At 46.8% G+C, this 24,955-nt stretch overlaps 6 protein-coding genes across 6 annotated transcripts; 2 read left to right on the top strand and 4 right to left on the bottom strand.

Annotated features, from left to right (window-relative positions):
* Positions 1–115: 115 nt before the first annotated feature.
* Positions 116–1,965, top strand: F4813DRAFT_395822 (uncharacterized protein; the record flags this gene model as incomplete). The annotated part of the gene is made up of 2 exons (XM_049247752.1): positions 116–862; positions 953–1,965. The coding sequence occupies 2 exons, from the start codon at positions 116–118 to the stop codon at positions 1,487–1,489; spliced, it is 1,284 nt and encodes a 427-aa protein (XP_049100047.1). The 3' UTR covers positions 1,490–1,965.
* Positions 1,767–2,815, bottom strand: F4813DRAFT_395818 (uncharacterized protein; the record flags this gene model as incomplete). The annotated part of the gene is made up of 2 exons (XM_049247751.1): positions 1,767–2,613; positions 2,705–2,815. 2 exons carry the CDS (start codon positions 2,813–2,815, stop codon positions 2,158–2,160), a joined length of 567 nt encoding a protein of 188 aa, XP_049100046.1. The 3' UTR covers positions 1,767–2,157.
* An 877-nt stretch (positions 2,816–3,692) lies between these two features.
* On the bottom strand, positions 3,693–9,500 carry F4813DRAFT_53480 (uncharacterized protein). The gene is made up of 3 exons (XM_049248614.1): positions 9,019–9,500; positions 5,780–8,957; positions 3,693–5,732 (listed from the first exon to the last, which is right to left on the bottom strand). The coding sequence occupies exons 2-3, from the start codon at positions 8,855–8,857 to the stop codon at positions 3,975–3,977; spliced, it is 4,836 nt and encodes a 1,611-aa protein (XP_049100045.1). The 5' UTR covers positions 8,858–8,957; positions 9,019–9,500; the 3' UTR covers positions 3,693–3,974.
* Positions 9,501–12,174: 2,674 nt separating this feature from the next.
* Positions 12,175–14,740, bottom strand: F4813DRAFT_357292 (interferon-related developmental regulator-domain-containing protein). The gene has a single exon (XM_049243100.1). The coding sequence runs from the start codon at positions 14,127–14,129 to the stop codon at positions 12,738–12,740; it is 1,392 nt and encodes a 463-aa protein (XP_049100044.1). The 5' UTR covers positions 14,130–14,740; the 3' UTR covers positions 12,175–12,737.
* A 1,672-nt stretch (positions 14,741–16,412) lies between these two features.
* Positions 16,413–19,061, top strand: F4813DRAFT_388860 (uncharacterized protein; the record flags this gene model as incomplete). The annotated part of the gene is made up of 5 exons (XM_049246749.1): positions 16,413–16,452; positions 16,525–16,748; positions 16,819–17,027; positions 17,078–17,727; positions 17,788–19,061. The coding sequence occupies 5 exons, from the start codon at positions 16,413–16,415 to the stop codon at positions 19,059–19,061; spliced, it is 2,397 nt and encodes a 798-aa protein (XP_049100043.1).
* An 878-nt stretch (positions 19,062–19,939) lies between these two features.
* F4813DRAFT_357282 (uncharacterized protein) lies at positions 19,940–21,080 on the bottom strand. The gene has a single exon (XM_049243099.1). It carries the CDS (start codon positions 20,755–20,757, stop codon positions 20,353–20,355), a length of 405 nt encoding a protein of 134 aa, XP_049100042.1. The 5' UTR covers positions 20,758–21,080; the 3' UTR covers positions 19,940–20,352.
* Positions 21,081–24,955: the final 3,875 nt, after the last annotated feature.

Genomic DNA, 24,955 nt, shown 5'->3' with positions numbered 1-24,955 from the left:
AACTAAACAAAGCATCTTATACCCTTTTTCACATGAATACATCTCCATCAATTGGGTCTATCAAGTCCTTGAGTCATATCACGAGATTCTACCAAACTTAAGACATTAAGACAAAATGGCGAAGAGAAAACGTAAGAACAAACCTAGAAAAGATCCCGCCGTCGTTAATAAAGGCAAAAAAAGTACACTTAGCGAAAATACACCAAACGAAAATATGCCGGACGAAAATGCGCCTAATGAAAGTACATCTACCGGAAATATATCCAATGAAAACGAACCTCAAGAAAACGAACCCGAAGAAAAGATGTCCGAAGAAAAGACGTCCGAAGAAAGCACATCCAATAAAAAGGACCTTGATATCCAGGAATCTTTGGCGCTCATCAACAATAAAATAAACGAATTAGCCCTAAAGGAATGTTCCAAAAAGCCACAACCCAATGGGTTCTACAACAGATGGAAGCTTACCCTTCAATGGGGATTTTGTGTCGCAGAATTCTGTCTAGAGCGCGATGGATTGTTGGTGTGCAACAGTTGCAAAGCCGCTGCCTACTGCTGCAGGGACCATCAAATCAAAAGCTTTCACCTTCACAAGGGATATTGCTTCCCTGTAAGAGATGCACTAAAGCGCCTGGCCGAGGAGGAAGAAAAGCTACGGGCACATCCGGGCGATGACCACTTGCCTGCCAACCCCTTTGAGACGATCCGAGGTCGATTCTCGTCATATGAAGCTACATCTCCCTACTTAGATCAGCGTTGCAGGGCCTTGAGTTCGTTAGTAAATATTCGCGACGGCATAGCCGTCGAGGCCATGTTGCACCATTGTCTCGAGATGTTGAGGCTGGACAATCCGGACGAGCGATGCGTACGAAGCTAGGTGCCAGGACTCTATCTACGCCTAGGAAGGGACCAAGATGCTTACGACTTCGCGAAATGGTACACCCTTCCTTACCAGGAGGGCTTCAAATGGCCCAACTTTTCCGGTGAATTTCTTAGCTACCACGACGAGGACGTATTCGAGAGTCCTAACATATTTCTCGATAACCCGATCATTCTAAGCAACCTTATCTGCATCACGCAGCTGAAACTCAAACTCTTTCTAGACGTTCGTATGTTGGAGCGTGAAGCCAAGAAACACGGTAGCCCTGCCAGTTACGAGACAAAGATGGAGTGGGTGTGTAAGTATGCTGTGAGCGATATACTCTATAGACGACGAGACATTGTGGAGCGGGACGATTGGAGTAGCCTCAGGAAATCCCTAAGTGCACAGGTCACCCGGTTACGTGAGCGAGTTGACCAACGCAACTCACACTACTGGCCCGCCCTGGGGAACTGCGAGAAATTTCTTGATACCATTCCCGAATCCAATTATGATCCGGGCTCACCGGAAGAGGTCGTCGTCTTATTTTATTTCACGTGGAGGTCGTGGTATGAGTGCCCTCTTGCCCTGACTGCAGTCCGTGTATTTTCTTCTTTATGCCTCGACCAGTAGGCAATACCGTGTCAAGAGCTACAACGTTAGTAATTTGTCACACTACGATGGGCTGTTGGAGACTACGGCGCGAGAAGGTTTCTTTTTCTATCGTTGCTCCCTTTTGGGCATTATAGAGAGAGACATATAAACTGTAGAAGAGCATGTAGGCTATTAGCAAGGGATACTACCTAGATAATGATTAGAAAAAGAAAACGAGCGACTTGTCAGCGGTTGGAAATGAGAGAAAAGCGGGAAATGAAGCAGACTAATATTGCTATAAGACTAGTTGGCGATGATAAAAGATAGTTAGTTACAATAGGTAGGTATTAACAAAAATAATTTCCACCAGTCTCGCTGTTTCCCTTCCCACCAGGAACTGTACCATACTTGTTGAACCCCTTGCTTCTCGTACTATACCATAAGGAGCCTCGGCATTTTTACTATTATTATCCATGCGTTTATACCTATATCATAGATACAAATATATCCATTCTGCGTATACACGTCAAGAGCATTGTTTTTGAGGCTTAACTTGGTTATTGGATTATCACACGCGTACCTGGGAACCTCCTTTCATCCTCGATCCTCGGTGATAATCTCGGGCATCATCTCCTTTAGCAATGTAAGAAAGCTAGTACTGACGTCGCGCTCACTATCTAACGAGACCTTACCTGTTTCGGTCTGTGTTATCTGTTGTAGTCGAACACCTTGTCCGCGCCCAGACCACGCACATATCCGAAGTTCCGCGGCGAGCATGTAGCGAGGACGTCGAACCCGGCTGCTTTCGCCAACTGTACTGCGTTACTGCCGACGCCGGAAGCGCCGCCCCAGACCAGGACCGATTTCCCGGTTCTTGGGGCGCCGGGGGCTTTGGGGAGGGGAAGAGCGAGATACTTGGGTCCGAAGAGCGCGTGGCCGGCTGTAGCCAAGCAGAGCGGGAACACGGCGGCTTCGGCGAAGGATAGCGAGTCTGGGATCTTGACAGCTAGGGCGTGGTCTAGCACTACGTAGTCCTGGAACGCGCCGTTTTCAGGTTTGCTCAGGGACGGCTCGCCCATCGCGTATCCGAGGACACGGTCGCCGGCTTTGAAGCGCTGGGAACTGGGTCCCGAGCCTACGCGCTCGACGGTTCCGGCGATGTCCTGGCCTGGGATCAGGAGGTACTTCAAAATAAAATGGGAGGGGGTTATCCTGGAGAAAGGCGTCGACGGGGTTTAGACCCCAGGCGCGAACTTTTACAAGGACTTCATCCTGGGCGAGAGTGGAGGGAATTGGGGTCTCGCGGATAATACCTGGGACGCCGGTCTTGTCTTGCCAGAAGGAGCGGTTGGTGGTTGCAGACATTGTTATGGGTTGATGCTGAGATACAAAGGTAAGGTCGAAGTGCTGCTTAAATATAGTTGTAGCGAGACGCGATGAAAGAGATGTAAGTGTCATGTAAAACATTATATATTCTCGCCTGACAGCCTGCCTATAGAATAAACGATCAACATGGTTGTTTTACATTTTCGGAGTTTACAATGACCAGAATGAAATATATTATATGGGCTCTCAAGGTACAGATTGTAAAAGGCGGTTTAGAATGTTTCCGATGACAGCGGAGGTGAACTTTTCTCACGCACAATACGGACTTAACCGGCCATAGAGTCTGAGACACCGCAGTGTGCGGGAACTACATAGGTAATTTGTATATGCTTGTCTCTGATACATCATCTCGCACGATGGACTTGCAGATAAGATATCCGTTCTATGCTCTATCACCGGAGTGGCTTTGCAGACAAGCCATTTTAGTTACCTACCTAGGTTAGGTACCTAGGTTAGGTAGGTAAGTATGGATCTGCACATTAACAGGGAGGGATCACAATCACGACGATAGTCAACTAGCTAATCACAGATCAAAACATCGATATCACATAATTACATTTCTCAATTCACAATAGGCAACTCAAGTCAACCACCAAAACGCGGGTATATGGTATAATTCAACATATAAAGTACGTTCGATTTAGCTCAGGATATCACTCACTCACTCACGTCTTTGGTATCTCTCGCTCGACTGCCCCATAGCCAACCAAAAATCCGGTCCGATCAAACCAACCAGCCGCCGTGTCGGCTGCAACATTTGCTATACCCTGTGATGCCGTGCTTTTATGTCAAGCTCCTCGAAGAAACATGAAATGACCTATTGATCCTTTTCCTCCATCCTTCTCTATAGAAGATGAGATTGGATCATAATGTAACAATACCAAAATCCGAACGCCTGTGAAGGGGTAATTACTATATCTAGATTGCGGCGATCCAGCAGCCGCATATTATTAACCGTGCATTCATTCATTCACTCATGAATTTAGCTTCTGAAATCAACTCGAAATGGTGACGAGGGCATTACTACGCCAAAATATCTAATACGTTTTTAAAACGTCTCGGACTCTTGGCTGATAACGCTGGAAGGACTGGCTATCGTGCCAAATGTATCTACCAAAATAGTTAGTGGAATGAACTTTCAGTCATGAGAATACTGTAGAAGGTGCTTACCTCGCTTGCGTCGCCTCTCCTCTCCGTCGTCGCTACCCCGGCTAGGGGTCATAGCCCTAGGTCCGCTAGGTCTTCGAGCCGGAACTCCTAGAGCTCCGCTTAGGTTCCTATTCTCCGGCTTCGGACTGCTGGAATGATAACTTCCGGCGTGCGTGGCCGTAGCTGTACCATAGCCACTTTCGACGCTATGGAACGGCAAAGGACTGCCGCGTTTGTTTTGAAGTTTGTTTACCCTGTCGTGTTGAGCGGGCGATGAGCTTTCCAGTGGCTCTTTTGGAGGTCGCGGTGGTCCTAAAGGACTGGGCGATGCCATTTCTTGCTGCCAGTTATAGTCATCTCCATGACCAGAATTCAGGGCACTGTTGTCGCTATACCGATTGGTACTGTGCATAGGAAGCCTGTGGAGGGAGGTAGCCGAGCCAGCCCAGTCGGCTGACCCTGGAGACATCGCATTGTCATAATCTTGTGCCGAGGTCTCTAGAGCCGTTCTGAATCGCTCCGTTTGTCCTTGTCGTGGCTGTGGGTGTTGCAAATTTAGCGAGTTGCGATGAACCCTGTACTTGGGATCCTCAGGAGTGTAATAGGCAGCAGGCTCGGGATGATTATACGCAGCTGGCTGAGGTTGTTGCACATTGGTTGCGTCAGGCAGGTTCTCGCCTACAGATGGCGCGCGGAGTTCTTGTTCCGAGAAGCCCGAGTGTAGCTTATCCCCTCCATATACGCTTTGAGGTTGGAACTGATCGTAATTGGCCAAGTCCGAGCCAGATCGAGATGGAGGATGTCGTAGGAAGTCCTCGGGAGGGTCGTGCTTCTTGGAAGCCCCACTGCTACGGAAGACTCTCCCTATACTTGATGTCGTCGTCTCAGACCACCGCGAGATTTTAGGGAAGAGGCTGGACGAGCCCCGCGATTTATGCTTCTTGCTCTCTTCGGTTCGGGGTGTATTCTCGTTGCTCATCGAATAATTCTGCGCCTGAGATGCGGTCTGAGGCGGGGTTCCAAGAGGTACTGAACCGCCCCTGGACCTTTCGGAGCTAGGTGAGAGCATCCTTCCATGCATCTCGTATTGGCTTGGTGGCGGCATGGTGTGGTCATTGTACTCACCCTCGTCTTCGGGTACTGTGCTGATACGGTGGTCTGAAAATTTTCGCTCGCTAGCTAATCTGTTGGACGTCCCGCGAGACTGGGGTATCGATAAATGTCCCGACTGGCTTGCATGACTAGCCGTTGAGGTCCCGGCATGGCCTTCGGGTTCGTAGCCTCGATCTTGCTCATACTGAACATCTGGCTGGATACCCTCAATCGACTGTGCCCGAGTGCTTGTGCCTACGGGGCCGGCGGTCTGGTGCTTGAGGACGTTAACATCGTCAAGTAGCTGGTTGAGTAGATCCTCTATTCTGGTTAAATCATTAGCACCCTTGGAACTGAGTCCTTGAAGTGCACGTCGAAGGATGTTGCGCTTCTTAGTATTCACGTCCTCTGTACCAGCCTGAGAACCTCCTTGGATTGATCGCGCACTGCTGCCGGGGAAAGGTCGAGGTCCGCCTATGTGACGTTTGACTGTCTTCTCTGTATCCTCTTTGACCTCATCAACCACCCGATCCGCGTTGTCTACTAACATCCTCTTGAGGTCTTCGAAGGAGTTCCGCATTTCAGCCGCCGACCGAACTAATGTAACAAGTATCTCAGTATCTCGCGCACTTCGTTGCGCATCACGAACCATAAGCTACATACTAGTTAGTAAAATCTCTAGCATATTGGAGTCATACATACATGTTCCATTAAAGCAATGATGTCTTTCGATTGGATCCTGTCAATTCCAGTTCCAGTAGAGGGATCGTAAAGCGGTGTGCCCATTGCTTGGGACAGGCCTGCAAGCTGCCTCGTGTCTTTAGGTGCGTAAAATGGATCTTCAGATTCTCCATTCAACAATCTCACATCCTTACCCTGTATATTAGATACGTCGCGGATATCGTTCGGTGCTGCGGAGATGTAACCCTCATCGGCGCCAGGGATTCCCGGACTGCCTGTGTTGAAGCCGCCTCGGTAAACATCTGCACTAAAACCAGTTGCGCCAAGCATGTTCCCATCCAGGCCAGGAAGATTGGCAATCGGGCTGGTTCCCTCATAAGGGTTTGTAACTAGGGTGTCTCGTTTGCGGTCACAAGATGTCCTCTGCCACTCGTCATCCTGGTCCTGGCTGGGTTGTCGGCTGTGCGATGTAGCTAGAGCCCCTGCGGTTGCTAGGGTAGCTGCTGCTGCTGCCACGTCGTTCATTGCAAGATCGTGGTTGTTATATGGCCTGTTTGCTTTGGGTGTCACGGCACGATCGTAGGCGTATGATCTTTCGTGAGTTGGCGTTGACTGTTCCGGCCAATGTTCTCTAGTTCCGTCCTGTGATCCACCAAGTGGCCCATCCAAAATAGAGGCTTGGTCGTCGACATATCCGATCTCCGGCATAGGATCATTGAAATCTGGAATGCCGCTAGCTCCCATCTTCGGATGCTCATAATCTGAAAGTCGGTCGACGCTATGTCGGGGAGTAGCGTTAGGACGGTAATTATCCTTAGCTCGTTCCTTAAAGGACTGATTTTGCGCGCTACCCCTACTAGCAAATTCTTTGTTCTCGGCGGGGATCTGCTGGCCCTCATTTTGTTGCTTAAGGGCAAGAGCTCGCTGAAGGGCACCACTCGTGATAGCACTCTCCGAAGCAGTAGGGGAGTTGCGGTAGTTAGATCGAGCAACTTTTTGGCCGTATTCGTTGAGATCGTATTCTACAAATTCCCTAGAAGCAGTCGAAGGGTCACGTTCCTGGGATGCGGTCGGTGATTGGTCATGTTGCTGCTCAGCTTTTTCGTGACGGCTCTCTGTAGAGCGCTTAGTTGGGCTGATTCCCCTTGATTTTGCGGGCTCGTCATAAGAAATTTGGGAGTCGCGGTAGTCTTGTCTAAACCCCGTAGATCCACTCATGAGGGAAGGGTCGAGCTGTGAACCTTCGACCAATGATGCTACAGCAGATTCAGGGGGGAAGTTCTGGTGCACCATCTCAGCATTTCCTCCAACAGCATGAACCGCCCGTCCCGAAGTCACCCGGTCCAGTTCGCTATCCTCAGTGTATGTAGGGTCTCTATAGCCTACGCCTGAGCTCATCAGGCTACTAGCCTCATCAACAAACTCGCGGCCTCGAAGATTGCTCGGAACCGAACTAGGCGAGTGAAGATCACGTTCATACAGCGACTTCTCGGGAGACGAGAGCTCGCTAGCGGTATGTATAGTTCTTGAATCCCGGAGTCCATGGATATCGCTCTCTCCCTCCGTGAACCCAGATACGCTCTGGATCGGACTTAAACCACGCCGTTCCTGCTGGTACGGAACATAACGCAAAGGAGCCGGAACGTCCTGTGATCCATAGAAAGATTGCATGGGTGACGATTCCTCATCATACAGACCAGGTTCCGAGAGTTGACTGTTTTCATCATATTCGTCATCGTACCGATTCCCATATTCTTCATTCTTGTACTCCTCCTGATAGTCGGCATTGCCTTTGCGAGGGAGAGCTTTGAGGTCGCCATGGGAGACGTTGGCGTGTTGTGCACCCAGGCCCTGGATGTTGTGCATAGGAGACCTCGACGGCGAAGGGGTCTCTTGAATGGGTTCGACTGAAGCGATGCCTCTTGTGGCCTCCCTAACTGGAGTCATCTCTTCACTAGCAGAGTGGGGTCTATCTGTTTCCGCTGATAATATCGATGTTCGTGTCATATCGGATGGATTTATTTCGCTCTGAAGAGGCATAGGCGGCACTACCTTGTGCTCTGCTTCTTCATATCCATCTCCATATCTCTCATCAATATCGTGCTTAGGAGTGTCTGCGCGTCTCCTCCGCCGCTGTCTCTTTTCATCGCCTCTTGACCGGAGTGCAGCACCGGTAACTGCAGCGCCCAAGGCGGCATCGGCAATCTTATCATGGTCACGACGAGGTGTGAGCTCCTCATCTGGTATATCTTCCAGAACAGAGACTTGTTCAATGCTACTCTGAGGTGATAAATCATTTCTCGCTTCTCTATCACGGCGTTCCTTCGACTTCGTCGATTGGGCTGTGTCGGCGGACTTCCTTTTGTTCGGAACAGAGATCTCCTCGCGAGATACCGAGGTGAGACTTGAGAGCGACTCACGATCTTTAGGTCTCCGGGAGTCGCGTTGACTCCTCTCTCTCTTGATGGCATCTAACTCCGGTAGGATGAGCCGTCGGATAGCGTCCTCCACAGTTTCGAGGAGTTTCGGATTATTGATTGATACCTTAGAGGAGGAATGTGTATCATAAGAACGGTGGCTGGAGGTTATTTGCGATGAGAGCATGCTCGAATCGGCAACTGAGACAACGGATTCCTTATTACTCCCTTTGGACCTACGCCTCTCGTTTTCCTTGTCACCAGAGCTGCCTATTCTACTTTTCGACTTATGTCTTCGTTCAGGTTTGCTTGCCTTCTCAACTGCTTTTTGCATGACGCTCCGATCATGACTGGCGCTCCTGACCTTACGATGTGTCTTTTCCGAAAGGGTAGATTCATTCCTCACGGGGCTTTTTGAACGTTTCTCATTTTGTGTGAGCGAATTGCCGCCCGAGTTGCCGTCCAGAAAACTGTCAGAGGGAATGGCCGAGATATCGGACATATTGGGTGGTGGATAAGAAACCTTGCTATCAGCAGCGGGAATAAGAGGGCTTGATACTTTTCGCCGCCGATGATGGCTTCTCGGCTCTATCTCAACCTCAATCGGGTTCCGCGAGACATTGGACTCCTCAGTCGCCGATGCATAGGAGTGTAAACTCTTTACTTCTTCCGGGTCCGTCATATCTAGCTCACTCCGAGCGATATTCGAGCTTGCAGTTGGTTTCCTCGAAACTGACCTCTTTCTCGTACTCTTGGTCTCGGTGATCTGAATATGGTCGTTTCTGCCTCGAGTCTTAGAGGGAGTCAGACGGACACGGACGCTCGGCTTGCGCTCAGAGGTACCCGAACCGACAGTACTACTAGTCTTCCCGCCTTCGAAATATTCAATGAGCAGCGAAGTCTGTGAGCGATTCGGCCTATGGCTGCGGGTTTTGATTGTAACAGGTGTTCCGTCGTCGGGGAGTGAATAATGTGATCTGTCGTCGTCGGCAGGTCTAGAAACATCGGAGGGTGCAAGTTCGGTAGGTGTGGTAAGGGACTCGGTCTCGGTCGGGGCGGGTAACGGGGGAACACTGCTGGTGTCTATACTCACTCCCATTTTGCTGCCCGAGAATGCGACCAGTTGTCAAGGTATGCAGCCACGCCTCTGGTTGATTGGCCGCTTCCTCCTTTAACCAATCCTCTCCTTGCTGCGTTGTGTTTACCCCAGCTACTGGTCAAGCGGTGAACGGTAAACAATTGCGGTCGAGAGAGAGCTGAATGCGGACAGGGGTCCGCGACTAGGAAGAGCCGACGTTTTGCGCAAACATTGGCCCAAGTATAGGAGGCGAAAAGACACCGTGGGATCTATGTGTAATGTCAAGGTTAATATAGGGTAAACCAGTGGTGAGTGGTGAGTGGTCTATACAACGAGATCATACGAAAATCGAGGACGATATGATGATAGGAATAATGATAACAATTGGCTAATAGTGTTGTCGCAGAGAATAAATATTACGAATAGATAATATTCGATCCCAAGGGAAAGATAACAACATGAAAATGAAAGTGAAAATAAAATAAAATTGCAAAAGGCCGGATTCTGTTGTTTTTGGTAGTTGATAGTATGAGATGGGGATGGGGATGGGGATGGGGATGGAATAGAGACGGAAAAAATAAAAGCTTCAGTTCTTCTGTCGAATCCCAGCCCCCTCAATTGCAATTGCGCTTGAATTGGCGGCACAATCGAAACCCTGCAACTATGCGAATACGCGCGCAGAGGAACAATAACCCATGTCGGAATACAACCAAACCGAAGAATTGATAGATTTTATGAGACAACTCGATACATACTTTTCGAGGCACGTCAAAACATGCGATGTATGTGATGTAAATCGTTGTTCTGGAAGTTGAATAATACCCAAATGTAGGTATTATCTTACATCCCCTTTTATGGATTCTCGTCCGGTGCAGCAAAAATAAATGTGCTGGTTGGCCGACAAGAATATGCCTCTCTTTCTTGCAGGACGATGCGTGCAACCTTTCTCTCGTCCAATACAATCGATTATATATGTATGTACTGGACGTGTTTTTCCGATGCCACCAGGACTATCGTCAGACAGGTGCAGGCCTCGAGGCTCCCTCCTCGATTTAGCGGTAGAGGGTTACGAGTCGTGGGGTGGAGGGAGAAATGGGTAATGGGTGATAATAGGCTTATGAGGCTTTGTTATTATTTTAGAAGGAAAAAAAGAGCTTGAGAGAGGGGGGGGCTCTGCTAGGGAAACTTGCTGGGGTGGGAGTTTGATGCGTTGGCTTTGCTTGAGGAGACTGGCCAATAACATTACAGAAGACGGGTAGAAGACGGGGTGATGATAGAAGCTGACAGGCACGGTCCGGATACATACAAATGACATGGGATGACAAGGGAGGTCGGGGGGCGGAACTGCCCTAACAGATTAAAAGCCTTTACTGCTCCTCCTCCCCCTCAGCCCCTCTAACATTGAGGTACCTACCTACCCTCCTAGGTACCTGCGGCATGTGTATGTACCTTCCTGCTAAACACAGATTTACACCTGCAATCTTCCGTCAAATGATATTAATATATTAACATTATTCGTCCATCGTAATTAATCACATCAAGGCTTGATACGACCTTCTACTTTTTATTCAAGACCCAATTCAGCCAATACTAGTTAAAGAAACAGTAGTTATCATACATAATCTCTTTATCTTCATACGTGATTATCTACCTACCTACCTAAGTACCTAGTATATAATTTGATGTGGATGAACAAGAAGCTTAACCGATACAGCTTGGTTAGTTAAATATTCCAATCTCTTATAATTGATAAGTGGATATTGCGATAAAAAAATAAAAAAAAACCATCTACCAGAAACCCGATCCCGTTTGTAGCCCAATTTATTCTTTCCTTTTTCTATATTATTATTTACATTCGTCGACTCAAGCAGTTTAGTGAAGTCCAATAGAACGGACATGGTCCCGCAGAGTGGCTCTTGCGCCTCTTTGGCCGGGTGACGATCTGGTTTTACTGCGGCACGATGATGTGCACTCCACCTTGGATCCGGTTCCGCCTGGGCCACAACTTGGTCAACACCCTCGGCACACTGGGTCTTAATTGTCCACCATGCCTGACTAGTGATAAATCGAGTTACCTACTGACTGGCGCTCCGTGGTTCATCCTGTTTTTTTCCCGGTATGGGATGACGATCACATCGTGCTTTGCAGTGTTCCTACAGAGAGCCCTACCAGCTTACAGAGGTTGAATATAGTACTCACCGACTTCTTTTATATCCGAAAAAGGACCATAATACTGGTCCATGTACCTTACAGAGTTGTACTGGAAGCCGCTCTGCCCATTGGGACAATGTATAGACCTGGACTTGTAGCTAATCACAGCGCAAGATGCATAATCACACTGCCATCCGATCGTCCAAAGGCACGTAATACTACTTGAGTTCTCAGTACCTACAATCGTGCATATCCTTGGGGTCTACGGTCTACGGGATTGTCTTGCATCTGTCCAGTCGCCGCCTTGCGGGATAATTCATGTATAAACCCCAATGGGTCGGAATAAGTCAATGAGGCAGCTATTCCATTCAAGTTCAGTATAAAATACGGTAATACAGGCCTCAAATCACGGTATTCAACATCGTCACACCCACTCTACCACTTTACCTATCATTGACATCCATAGTATATAAGCCAGTAGATGTGGCGAATAAATGCGTGTCTTTCCCCTCCAACACTATTATGTAGAGCTGAGATTTGTTCTTACTACTTATGTCATTACTGCTGCCACACTCTTCCACAATATTACCTAGGTACCTTAAGTGGTTGCATGAAGCAAACATGCCATAGTACTTTAAGAGGTAGGCATACACGTACAACCAGAACGAGTTACGATGACTCTTGAACCATCTGTGCCACCCACCCAACCATCCTACCGAAGCATCTTACGATATGCATGTAGCCTTTCGCTTCGGCATGCAAGGAACGACGTTCTAGTAGAAGATAATATTATATTATATTGATCAAGATATATATGAAGTAAAAGTGAAATAAATTTTGGATTTCCAAGGGCAAGCCTGCCTCGTTCAAATACTCCCGCGCCCCTGCGTCAGACCGGCTTCTCGTTCCGATTGTGCATGTAACAGAACAATCAATTTGGGGGCTACACTTCGAGACATTCTCGAGGCTGAACTTTGGCTGGCTCATCTCACACGTATGGTGACACGGCACATGCGGGCAACCGTGTGCGTGTCACGTAGTTCTCCCGTTTGGGCATCCCGGAAGTCGGGTAGGTCTACGTATGTATAGGTATGATAATTATGAACAACATAAACAATATAGGAAAATGTACATAGGATGAAAGTCTAGATAAATACCTATAAATGCGATAGCGATGGTATTTTACTGGAAAGCGTAAAACTAGTATCTGATAACCAACGCGAATAGAAGAATATCCATAAAATTTGAATGCTCGAACAGAAGAAAGCGAATGGTGTAAAGGAATTACGTTAGTGAGGAGGAAATGATCCTTCCGCCGCATGTCTTATAATGCTTAATCAGAACCACTCTTCGCGGCTTTTTTCCCGTGGCCCGACCTCAACGCTGATTTGGACGGAGATATCCTGTCCTTCGGTGGTGACGAGAGGTACTCAGTCTTAGCGCCGCTCAGCAAATCTCTTACAACCGAGTTATTCAGGTAATGATTGGCGAGACCACCCCCAAGAACTGACTTGAGCATTTCTAACCGGGCCGACAAAGACCAGCTATCGATGGTGATGGTGATGTTCTGGATTCGGAATTTTTGCCGGTAACCGTACTCCCGATAGTCGTCATTGAAGTCTGCCCGGTTGCCTCCCGTGTGAGGGTTGCTTGCAAAGCGACGCGCAGTTGAGTATCCTGGGCCTTTTCCGTGCTCAAGGGAGGTTACGATACTGTTAAAGCTGCTGTGAAGCTGCCTTCTATCCCTCTTAGATATAGCCTTCGAGGACTCTCGAGTGAGGGCATTCAATCGCCGAAGGAGTCCATCCTGATCAAAGCGCAAGTTCCAGGTCTCGCCGCTCTCTTCCTCATATTCACGTGCAGCCTCCATAAGCAAAGCAATATTCGACCCAGCAGCGACTTGAACATCTACGTCGCTGCTTTCGAGCTGTTCCGTAAAGGCTTCTAGAGCCTGCGTACTCTGCTCTTCGAGGTCGTCAAGGCCGCTGGCAACAAATCCCCACATATTTAATGCTGCAGCAACAACTGGTCCATTGTCACCAGCTTCCAGAATGTGGCCATCACTTTCAATAATCTCAAGAAGAAACTCTAAAAGTTCTTCGGCTTCGGTTGCTGACCCTCCGCCGCACATTGTAGAGATGGCCATTGCCTTAATAGCAGCTACTTTGATCAACTCATCATCGTCGTCATAATTTGTATCCTGAGACACACTCTTCAACGTTGGGAAGACACGATCATGGATGCTCTCGTCCCCAGTCGTAAGGATGGTTATCATAAGAGCTCTCAGTGCCCATAGCACTCCATGGGAAGTTCTGCGGCCACGTATAGTCTTTAGTAGCATAGGAATAAGCTCATTCATCTGCGCATCAATTTCCTCGGTGCTGGGATGATGCCGAATTAGTTCAGTATATGCCGTTAGCTTTTCCTCGCGGTCTTGGCCACCGTCACGCTTCTGATCTAGCAAATCCACAATGCGATTGTGTAAGATTTCCGCCGGCGGCGTTGAGCCCAATTCCTCCCCATCCTCCGAGTTGATAATAGAACTAGCTAAGCTTTCGTTGTATTCATTATCGCTTGAATCTTCCTCCTCTGACGCATGGCGACTCGCAGCTCGTGAGGCAGCGCGCGAACTAGCTGGAGAAGGTTGAGCTGATTGTTGTCGCGAGCGCGCCTTTCTAGAAACAGTCTTGCCGCTCTCAAAAATCTTCTTGCGCAAATCATGCATTTCGGCGGTGTGCTCGGTGTAAATGTTGCGCTAATACGGTGATGTCGTTGGGGGTGGGTTGGTTGCCTATAAATATAGGAGCAGTAGAGCTCGTATCAAGTTTTAAATCCTCTTGTATGCGAACGATGAAACGATGGGTTTGTTTTCGACTTGAATTCCATGAGGATGGTTTTGAAACCTGCTACTGTGTGTGACGTGTAGGCTTTCCGGGGAGCCTTTGTATAGATAGTTGCGAAAAGTGTATTGTAAGAGTAGGTATGTTACAGCAGCTTGGTGCAACCGACAAACAATAAAGGACTGGTATAATAAATAACGGTACGGAAATGGGGCGGTGAATTAAAGGATTTCACCGGCGCACCAGGGGTTTGAACAAAATGACAAAAATACGTGTAGGTGTTTAAACGAATCAGTGGCAAAGTTGATGGAAAAGGAAAAGGAAAAGAAAATCAAAATTCTTATTTAAGCAGACACAAGAGCTCCGTACAACAAAACTAAGTAGAAAGCGCGCGTCATCCAGAAAGCAATAACTCTAAAAACCCAAGACACAACTCGTCATATGAACAGTCGATAAGTCGCGGGGTATTGATGTTCCCCAGTCTAATTAATTTACCGCCATTAAAGACATACATAGTAGTTGTAAAGTATCCCTTTGACCATTTAGTAGGACTTCTTCTATATAATAAAGCATGTATACTTCTGCGCTACTTGCATTAGCACGTGTCTATTCAATTAACTCAGAGCAAGGGTACATATTTCGGGATACCTCGGACAGTGTTAGAACCGGGCAGTTTGAACCTGCTTCCACTATTAGAAAGCATTGTCAAATATGTACCTATACCTAATCAATTTCATGGGAGTAGGGCTGAACATTTGTTGCCATCTTAACCGGACATCAATGGCTAAGCCTAATAAAAGGATTGAACTATTAATATGCAAATCCAAACCCTACTTGATGCCTTAGTTAAGGTACATATGTAGAAATCGGATGTTTGCTCTATTGTAAGTTACTGTATGTTAAGTACTTACCTACCTATTCAAGCCGCGCACCAGTTCAGCCTACCTAACATAGCATATGATTTGTGACGATATGTATTGTACTTTGTATGCATGCACTTTCCCATACCTTAAGTACCTTTAGCTCAACCCCGCCATTCCACTAATGTTAGTCCACCGGCCCCACTACATAGCTCAGCTCGTAATCCTTGCAATCTTTATCGTACCAGCATGTACGTCAGACAAGGGCTTTGATATACAATCGAGGGGTACCTTTCGCATTATGTGTTGTTTGAGTTAGGCATTGTGCGCAGTTGCCAGGGAAGCAAATATAATATGTTAAGGAATAAATAATAACAATTAGGTATATTGTGGTTTGATGATGTTTAAGGCATTGTCAAGAACCTCAGCCTCACCTCATGTACTACAGTACGTAGATGTGCTAGATCGAAGGTGGGGGACACGAAGCTGATAAGAGACTTATCAGGCTACCTACCGTACGTAGGTAGGTACTAAGTATGTACATAGTATTAGGCAGCCAGAGCCCCGCTCGAACTCGTCCGTGAAGCCCATGTAGGCTACTATTGGAACTTACCTAGGTAGGTACCTAGGTACATCATACATAGCTCCTCCTCCGTCTATGATCTGTAAATTATATCTCTCTAGATAAGCTGTGTTTACATGTATTTAGTCAAGAATATAATCAGCGCAAGAGGAACTAAAACAGTAACCTAATATTCCAAGTTCCATTTCTGTCTTTTAAAGTTTAACTATAGTAAGTTTATAGTGCTTGCTTATTACTTCCCCGCCCAACCGCACCTGCCCATAGGCACTTCCCCAAAGTAACTCTTGAATATTTGATGTAGGAACTACCAACCGAGTGCTACATTTTGCACTTTCGACCTTGTATAGGTACCAAGTAGGCACATGTAGGTATAGGTAGGCACTAAGCAGGCACCAAGTAGGCCAAGGTTCATTCGCTGTTCGACTCAGCGCACCGACACACCATTCTGACACACTTCCCCCTCCTACTCGCTCTTCTTATCATCTCCCATTCCATCCACTACTACTCTCGCTGCAGCTCTCAACGCAACTACCCGACATCAGGTCCCGCTATCTCGGTTCGTCTACTCAGTAAAATAGACTCTTCTAATAGTCTCTTCTATTAACGACCTTGTCTTCGTCGGGGTTGTAACAATTCCTATTGCATTCCTGAAAACCTCGGGTATCATTTTGATACTCAAGGTTTGGGAATAAATACTCCACTGTTGAGTAGCGAGTCTGAGCAAAATGGCGGCCGCAGACCACTTCAGCCGGAACGACGATGAAGGTAAGACGGGAACCCGCAGCCCAAACTCCAGAATGATCGAGTGTACCTTGATTGACCTATTCGTATAAATAGTCATTATCGTCACATTAGTCTGCCGACCTCATGGTTCTCATGTGTCTGCCTTCCCCAAACGTCAGTTTGTCCTTAGCAGCCAGAACCCATCTATCCGAATCGGCCGAGCCTCCAAGGTTCCTACAAAGGGTTTCGTTGCCTCTATAGATAACGCCTGGTTTGATAGTCCTGTCATGTCGCGGAATCATGCAGAACTCGTCCTCGACCTGGACAGCATCCCCAAGGTAAGCTTACCCGAGCAGCCTCTCTAGTAAACCTGGCCCCCGTGTTGCCTATGCTAATTGTATTATCAAGTCGGTGATCATCAAAGATATCGGATCACTTCACGGCACCTTCCATGTACCCCACGACGGAGTTGGGAAGGAGATGAGACTCGAACAACAGCGGCCTGTCAGGCTGTCAAACGGCGACTCCCTCCGTTTTGGAACCGACATATTCAGGGCCAAGGAAACATTTCCGCCGTATTCTGTCGAGTTTTATATGATAGGACAGGAACATGAGTCGTAAGTTTGCTGTTGCATTTGCATTTGCTTAATACTAACTCCTCGTATAGGCGCAGTCAGGATATACCGACTACTAATCAGTCTCCCAACCGAACCTTTACTATTCCATATGACGACCTCGATGATGAAGACGATGACGATGATAGCGTGATCGAGACATGTATGCCGCCCTCGCGAAAAACCAACGTTCAACGTGGCATCTCTATTGATCTTACCCAAGATGAAGACGACTCGGATGAGGACCATAACGTTGTTTCCAGCGCCACGGCCCTGAACCACTTTAACTCGGATATTATTGATCTGACATCGGAGCCTGATGAACATTCGGACCATGAAATTCATGCTCGGAGTCCTAGCCATTCTTCCGCATCCGTCACAGTAGAAGCACCAGCGATCCCGGCACTAGTAGCTGCATTTGCTGCTTGTAACTCCGAGTCGCTAGCAGGTATGGACCAGTCTGAGAAACCTATGGTGTTTGATGTTGAGCCCGATGCATCCTCCGATCATGACTCTAGCTTCCCACAAGATGAGGAAATGACCAGCGAGGATATCCATTTAACTGATTCCGAAGATGGTTCAATTCTTATCAGAGGGGACGACATGAGTAGCATGGACGGAGATTCCGACGGTGACGACTCGCCTGCTTCTGTATTTAATGATGACGTAGTCCGATCTGATAGCTGGGGGAGTGACAACGAAAGTAAGTCGATATGTTTTCGTTATACATTTTCGAATCATTCCACTGACGTCTCCTTCTCAGGTATCTTGCCATACTCGGAGTCTGATGATGATAGTTCCTCATCGGACGATGAGATGATGGATCCATTATCCAACTCGAGCTCACCAGCGCCCAGTTCGTCTCCCTTCTCATCACCTAACCCACCACTCCCGAACGGGTTACCCAACACAGATGCCTTTGCCGAATCGTCTAATACAGATGACCTCTTTGTGGCTCCATTCTTATTTACTACCTCTACGCAACAAGGGGCATCGGTTGTCCAACCGAGAGAACCAAGCCCATCTGATGCTGCTATGTTCAAGAGTCATCCCGTGCTTGACCGAACTGCAAGTATTTCTAGGGCACAGGTTTTAGGCGAGAAATCGGGCAAGCACGCATTTTTCGCGGCTAGGGAGAGTAATCGAATGAATCATTTGGATTGGAATTCTCCACCGCCTGTGTCTGCTATCCGAGAAACCTTGGGTGCTGATGCTGATCAGCATGTTACCGGCGTAGAATCTGATCATGCTTCTCACCCAGCTTTGCCAGTAGTTCGAGTTGATAACGACCAAAAGGGTTCAACAGGAGGAGCTGCTGACGTTAACAATGTGCCCGAACTTGCCCCCAGCGGTCCCACGACCATCCTCAGTGAAGAGCCAATTCCAGACTCTACATGGCAGCCATGGTCAGTATCTGGGGAGCGATTCCTCAACCATCCTCGAATTGAGGAGCTCCCTTCAAATTCCGAACGGCCTCAAAGTCCTGAGCTTGATATGACTAGCGCATATACTTTTCAACTAAGCAAGATTGCCAGTGAGAGCAGCGCTAGCTTTTCAAGCAAACCCAGGCGCGTCGAGATTCAAGATCTACTTACGCAGGAACCGAACGGGGATAACAACACATATGAAGACCCCCTTCCGCACATTTTTAGCGCGGCATCCTCTGCTCCACTGCCAACTAGTGAATCCGTACCGGAACCTAGCCTGAAGCGTTCCTTTGAAGATGCCTTTAGCGATGATGAAGACGTAATTGGATCGAATGAAGAATGTATCTCTCAGGAGAACGACAAATCCAAGTCTATGTTGCCGGGCAAGCGAAATCGGACTGGCTCAGTGACCAACGTTGAGTCAACCAAAGCTACTGCTCCCGAGACCCATGAACAAGGCGGCATTGAAGCTCAGCCTGCTACTATTCCTGCGCGGCAAGACAGCATCCAGCCGTCGAAGCGACGCCGCTTTGCCCAGGCAGCGGCCTATGTTGCCCTCGGCGGTGCAGCTGCATTCACTTACATGGTCTCTACTGCGCCTGTCCTCTAACGATATTAGGCAATCGGTGATTTATCGTCTATGTCAGTACACATTTTTCACTCTGGGGATTCCCATGGGCGATACCTTACGAGGTTTAAGTTACGTCTGGGAGCTGCAAGTGTTCTTAGTCCTAGGCATGTCATGAAAGGTGTAGATGAGTCCGGAAGCGGCGTTGTGGTTCTTTGTTTTAGGTGGATTAAGCTTAGCACATCTCATTGCATTTGTATGGTTGTTTGTAAAGGGATGAGCTGAGAGATGTCTAGGGAAGGCGAATCGAATGACACATTTGGCTTCCCGAGGTTAGGATAGGCTACTGTTTAGCTTGGCGTTTTCTCTTTGTTTAGCTATTGTGTGGACTCACATAGTTTCACTGAACGTCGGCATGTGTAAACTAGCAATACGTGTTGACTTTAACAATCCGTTTAGGGCATTCGTATGAATTCATTAATGACTACTTTCATTTTAACATGTTAAACGTGGTTGCTAGTGATATATTTAAAGATGTATCTTCAGATCCCCACATCCAAAACATTTCGTATTTCTCAAATTAACAAATCATTAAAGTAGACCTGTATGTATCCTTGTTATAGACAAGACATTGGGTACTAAATGTAGCTATACTACACTTGCCATATCGTTAACCGTTGTGATTCAAGATACTTCGGCAGCATCTAATAAATTAGAATCAACCAGTCCTCAAGGCAGACGCTATTATCTCACTGCTTGTAATTAAGCATAGCTGTACATTTTGAACCTAGATGTGACCGCAACCGGTTCACAAAAGCTCATTGTGTCGGTGTAACCTTTGTGCCAGCTTTTCTAGGACTTTCTTTCGTTCTCCTGACAAGACACGCACCTTTAAATACATGATCCTCACTTTCACGTACTTTGATAACTGGTTTATGATAATGATACTGAATTCTAGTAGTAGTACGAGGTTGGTGTATATTAGATGTAATTGTTGCCTTACAGCTATATGTACTTTATAGGTGAGGTTACAGTGTTTTATTTCTAATAATATTTCCTCGAATTTAGTTCTGTCTTATATTTTCTATCCCCGACCCAGGGGACCACCGAGTTCCGTTGTCTGTATATCCTAGTTCTATGATGGAAAACACAAGGATGACAAATCCGAGTAGCGAAATTGATAGAACAAAGTACACCCAAAACAGTGAGCTCCCTGGAAGGTAACTGGTATATGGGTTATTTTCAAGTTAGCTTCTGAAACTTATACTTCAAAGTTCCACCGTTTCAGGAGTGGAATGTATCCGGAGGGGATGTAGGATGGTATTACTTACTGTTAAATGTTAGTTATGAATGAAAGGACTTTAAAATATGTATCAAGAGCTAAGAGTGAGCGAGCTGAACTAGGAAGTTTTATACATACCGAATCTGCCATGCTGAAAATATAAGCTGTGAACGACAATGAGAGAAATATTATACCTAGGACCGTAAGGGCCTTAACACTTCTACTTTCGCGACCCGCTCTCTCTGCCTCCTGAAGCGATAGTTCTCCTGCCCTAACAGAAACGCGGTTGCCTGCGAGACTAGCTAAGGTGTCAATAGTACTACCTAACTCGTTTACACGCTTCTCGATTTGACGATAGCGGTGTAATAGGTGTTGAAAATCGATAGTTCTGTTAGTCCAGCTCTCGACGCGGCTGGTATCGGGGGATCGCGTAAGTGGCACGCCAAGCTGTAACATAGTTCCTTCTAGATCATCTTGGTATTCGGCAACCCGACGCTTCCATGATTGGACATCGCTCCAGAGTTCTTCAGCTGTAGCGACGCCGAAAGGTGTTAGATCACGTCTCCTTGACAGATGCCACAGTATTACTCCAGCGTTAGACTGTATGTATTCAGCTAAGTTAAGGAAGTGGCTGGCGATAATTTTCTCGACAAAGATGCGTAGGGATTTAGGATGAGTGATGTCTATTGTATCGGGGTGCTTTTGTAAATAGAATATTAATAAATCTACAGGTAGGGAGGATATAGGAGGTCCATACCGTGCTTTAATTTGATTTGATAGTGGCACGAAATCTATATATCCAGAGTTGAAACCACTTGTTATAACATCAAATCCCAATCGCCTGGTATGGTCTGTGAGAATCCGGCGGATAGGGGGGTCACATATAATAAGACCTGGCATTGTCAGCAACATAGTTTTATCAAGGCCTTACCTTAACATAGAGAGATATGAGGAATGGGGAAATACGTACATTTCCAGCCCCCGGCGTCGGTGGTTTTGCTCCAAAATGTACACTTACGCCTGCTAACGCCGACTTTTGACATCTCACCCATAAGCCTTGTCATAGCGACATGCCTCCCCGATGTGTCGCAGAGGCAGTGGAAACCGGTTGGTCATTGCGAAAGAACTAGCAGCAAGAGTAGAGGCATTGGTATACTCGGTAGAAGACTAACGGATCCATCCGGGCCGAACTGAAGTGCAAGAACTAGGACCTTGGCCCGACACCACGGCCTCCAAACTTTTGCTGGCGGTGGTGGTTTGTTTATAATGGACCTTTTCATCCGCGGGTCGCTCGCGCATAGTGATTTGATTAACTCTTCATAGCTCTCTGTTGTCATATTGTCGTAGGAGCCCGCATATCTTCTCGATTGATGTTGGTAGGTAACTACGAACTAACAATATCAGAAGCTAAGGAGGTAACTGGTCGAGGAACAACAGTTAGTTCACGATGTATCCATGGCTGTTGTAAGGCCACACTGTTGGCACTAACGACTAACATCATTATCAATAACGAATAAGGGTTTGAACCATAGATATATCCCATTGCTCATTTATCCTCTGTACGTAAAGAATGCTGCAAATGTGACCAGCACGTTTAAAATTTTATTAAAGCGTACATCATATTAGCTACTACGGCATGTTCCTCTTATAGCGATTGTTTCATATTGCGTATAAGTAATGTGTTTGTTGAGCTTAGAGAAAAAAAGAACCATATTATCCCTCATTAAATAAGAATTAATGAGTATGAAGTTACTGCTGTGTCGATCACACGCAAAAACAAGATATTACAACACCAACATCTAACCTTAGACGTCAATCGTTACTTAAACAAGTCTAGACTTAACCAAAAATTCAAATCTTTGACTTATATTTATATCTATCATATTTGAATAATCCCGTTGACATACCGCCCACATTAGATCGGCCGAGTGGGGCTACGCCGGCGCCGGAGAGAAACACTGGGCAGACTAGCCGCGGACAGCCGGCTAGCTAGGTAGTCTATCCAAAGGTCCGGATCGGTCAGACCGCCCCATACATGATATGACCAATATTTGGCATATTCTAGATCTATGCAGTTGCAGTTTGCTTTTATAAAAGTATACCTAGTTTTGTATTAACATAGCACCTCTAACCAATAACAACATCTTATTTATTTAATTTTTATGTTGTAATACTAAGGGTAGCACACGTGGTAGGATCGTGTGTTGATGTTGGATTCTAGCAAGGAAGAAAGGCCAAGAGCTAAGATAGGATCCGATATGCGGAAGTGGGTGTGAATAATCTTGATCTGAGTCTCTATTCACTACCTTGCTAAGACCTCCTACACCCGCACGGACAGCCGTGGACGTTCCGAGTTTCGAATCACAAGAGATACGGTATGTTCCGAGTATAGACGCTTCTGCGTTGGTCACTAGTAGTTCCGAAGCCACGAACGAGTGATATTGAATGTGCTTGAGATAGATCAGCGGTAAGAGTTGCAACGAATTCTGACTCGGGAACTTCCAGCCTTAGAGGAAATTAATCTGGGGCGGGTAACTGCAGGTGTATTATGCATGGCTAAGCTAATAAGAGATAGGGCTCGGGATAATATTTGGCGAAATACGAGTATATGACAGGTATATGATGGCATTATATATGAAGAAGACAAGCTCACAGACTAGAAGAAACACAATGGGAGATTTTATATAGAATCTGGTAATATATTTGACAAGTTGTCGATTAAAAGCATCTAGAAGTGTCAATAGATGACTAGGGTATACTATAGGGTCGCCGGATGCACGCTGCAGTGTTATATGAATGCGATAAGATCGCGTCTAGGGTTCGATCAAATCATCGGACGAATACTACTATTTTTGGCATAACCTAGTTGATCGACGTCACAGCTACATTAGCGGATCGGGATATCCGACACGTCATTTTGAATACTATACTGTATGCAAGATAAGTCCCATGAGAGCGCGGGCCGAGATCTTACCTCGCCATAACCTGTACACCCGAGGAAACCCGGCACGACATATCTACGTAAACATGGCGTCAAGACGTAGTCTTCGGAGAATCGGCAATACTCATAAACTACAATTTCCGGGGTCTTGGAAGCACAAGCCTCATCAGTAAACTACGTGGCTATCCCAGGTTTGCGGGGAGAGCAAGTTGTCAGCTGTGGCCCGGATACCCGCAGGTATAGAATGCTACATCGGATCGGTAGACCATCGGCCTGTCTGCTTGTCTGCCTGTCTGTCAGGGTAAATTACGAGGTATTTACCTAATCTGAAACAACGTTTGAGAGAGTTCGATGGGTTCCGATGGTCTGGATCCTTCATAGTAACAAGCGGGAAAGGGGCTGAGGTATGACGGCGGAAGCTTCTATTAATTCCCTGGCAAGAGCCAGACAGCAGGTGAAGAATGTTCCACGTATGGTCAAGAAAAGAGACTCTCGATTCGCTGATATTAGAAATCTCGTGTCACTATCGGGCCTTAAAGCTATAACACAGAGAGTATTACAAGTCTAAACTGTCGAGTACGGCAATAGAGAAATTGTCATATGATTGGAGACTGAATAGATAAGAGGATCTAATAGTAGAACTTATTTTATTTATTGTTTCTCAAGGGAAACCGGGTAGAGCCATGGCTATATCCTGTCACCGGATTTTTTTGCTACCCGATGTCCTTATGGCCAGTTTGAAGGCGCCATCGGGTAGGACCAGTGCCATTTAACGAGGCGGTGAGCCTCGAGGCTTGGAAGTTCCTTACCCACAGCCAAGCTTTCGGATCTTATAATGGCGTAATGGTGGCTTTTAAGGGTCTCATAAATCTTGCCGCAGACACCTTTTCATGTCCTCGAGGAAAAGGGGTCAACGATAATCCACTCATAAGCATACACACAGAAAGACAATAGCCTACCCATAAATTATAAGTCAAAATAATTCGACAATGGCACAGAAAGCGGATGCTACATACGGATACTATACCGGTGCATATGCTTTCGACGAGGACCGAGCTATATACGGCCTCGGGCCGAACCGTGACATGCCTTCCCTCTGTCCCAACTGCAAAGGCAACCCAAGAGAGTACGTAAATTTTATTGCAATAAAAGTGAATTGAAAGAAGGCTTAACTTGTTGGTATAGTCGAATCAATTGTGCTCACTGCGGCGCCACTGGTATGCTAGGTGTTCCGGGCATCAGCGCAGCTAGCAGCCAACGAGACAGAAACCACACAACCTCGTCTGGAGGGTCTAGCTCAGGACGTGGGAGCTCGAGAGGGGGGTCGTCCATATGCAGAGACTCTAAAAGATAAACATGCCGGCATGAGAGCTTTAGAAGGACTCAATGTCACACTACCTTACCGTCACCTCCATCGCTGGAAAATCGGCTGTATCTGTTTCTATAAGCTGGAGAGTCACCTGGGGTCCTCCCTGCTTTAGCTGGTATATGGTTTAGAGAGGAATAATTCTGTCTGCTTTCAGGGTGCTATTCGGGGCCTAATTAAGGAGACGATATACGGATGGAACAGGTTTCCACATCCGAGTCTGGGAATACTTTCATATTTATCTGACAAATCTATGCTGTTTATTTCTGATTTTAAGCTCATTAGAGAGCAATGTAATGTACTACTGATTCCTAAGAGAAAGCGAACTTTATCTAATATTTTTTCAG

Source organism: Daldinia decipiens, assembly GCF_022478715.1.
Source record: "Daldinia decipiens strain CBS 113046 unplaced genomic scaffold F4813scaffold_14, whole genome shotgun sequence".
In the NCBI taxonomy this organism is placed as follows: Eukaryota; Fungi; Ascomycota; class Sordariomycetes; order Xylariales; family Hypoxylaceae; genus Daldinia; species Daldinia decipiens.
Note: the sequence above shows the minus strand (reverse complement) of the source record. Positions and strands in the feature narration are given on the sequence as shown.

Bases quoted from the DNA above. Each gene is read 5' to 3' on its own strand.
- F4813DRAFT_53480 (XM_049248614.1), bottom strand. From the start codon at position 8,857: ATGACGGACCCGGAAGAAGTAAAGAGTTTACACTCCTATGCATCGGCG. The intron at 5,733-5,779 runs GTATGTATGACT...ACTAGTATGTAG, and splicing joins TCATTGCTTTAATGGAACAT to CTTATGGTTCGTGATGCGCA.
- F4813DRAFT_357292 (XM_049243100.1), bottom strand. From the start codon at position 14,129: ATGCATGATTTGCGCAAGAAGATTTTTGAGAGCGGCAAGACTGTTTCT.
- F4813DRAFT_357282 (XM_049243099.1), bottom strand. From the start codon at position 20,757: ATGTTACAGCTTGGCGTGCCACTTACGCGATCCCCCGATACCAGCCGC.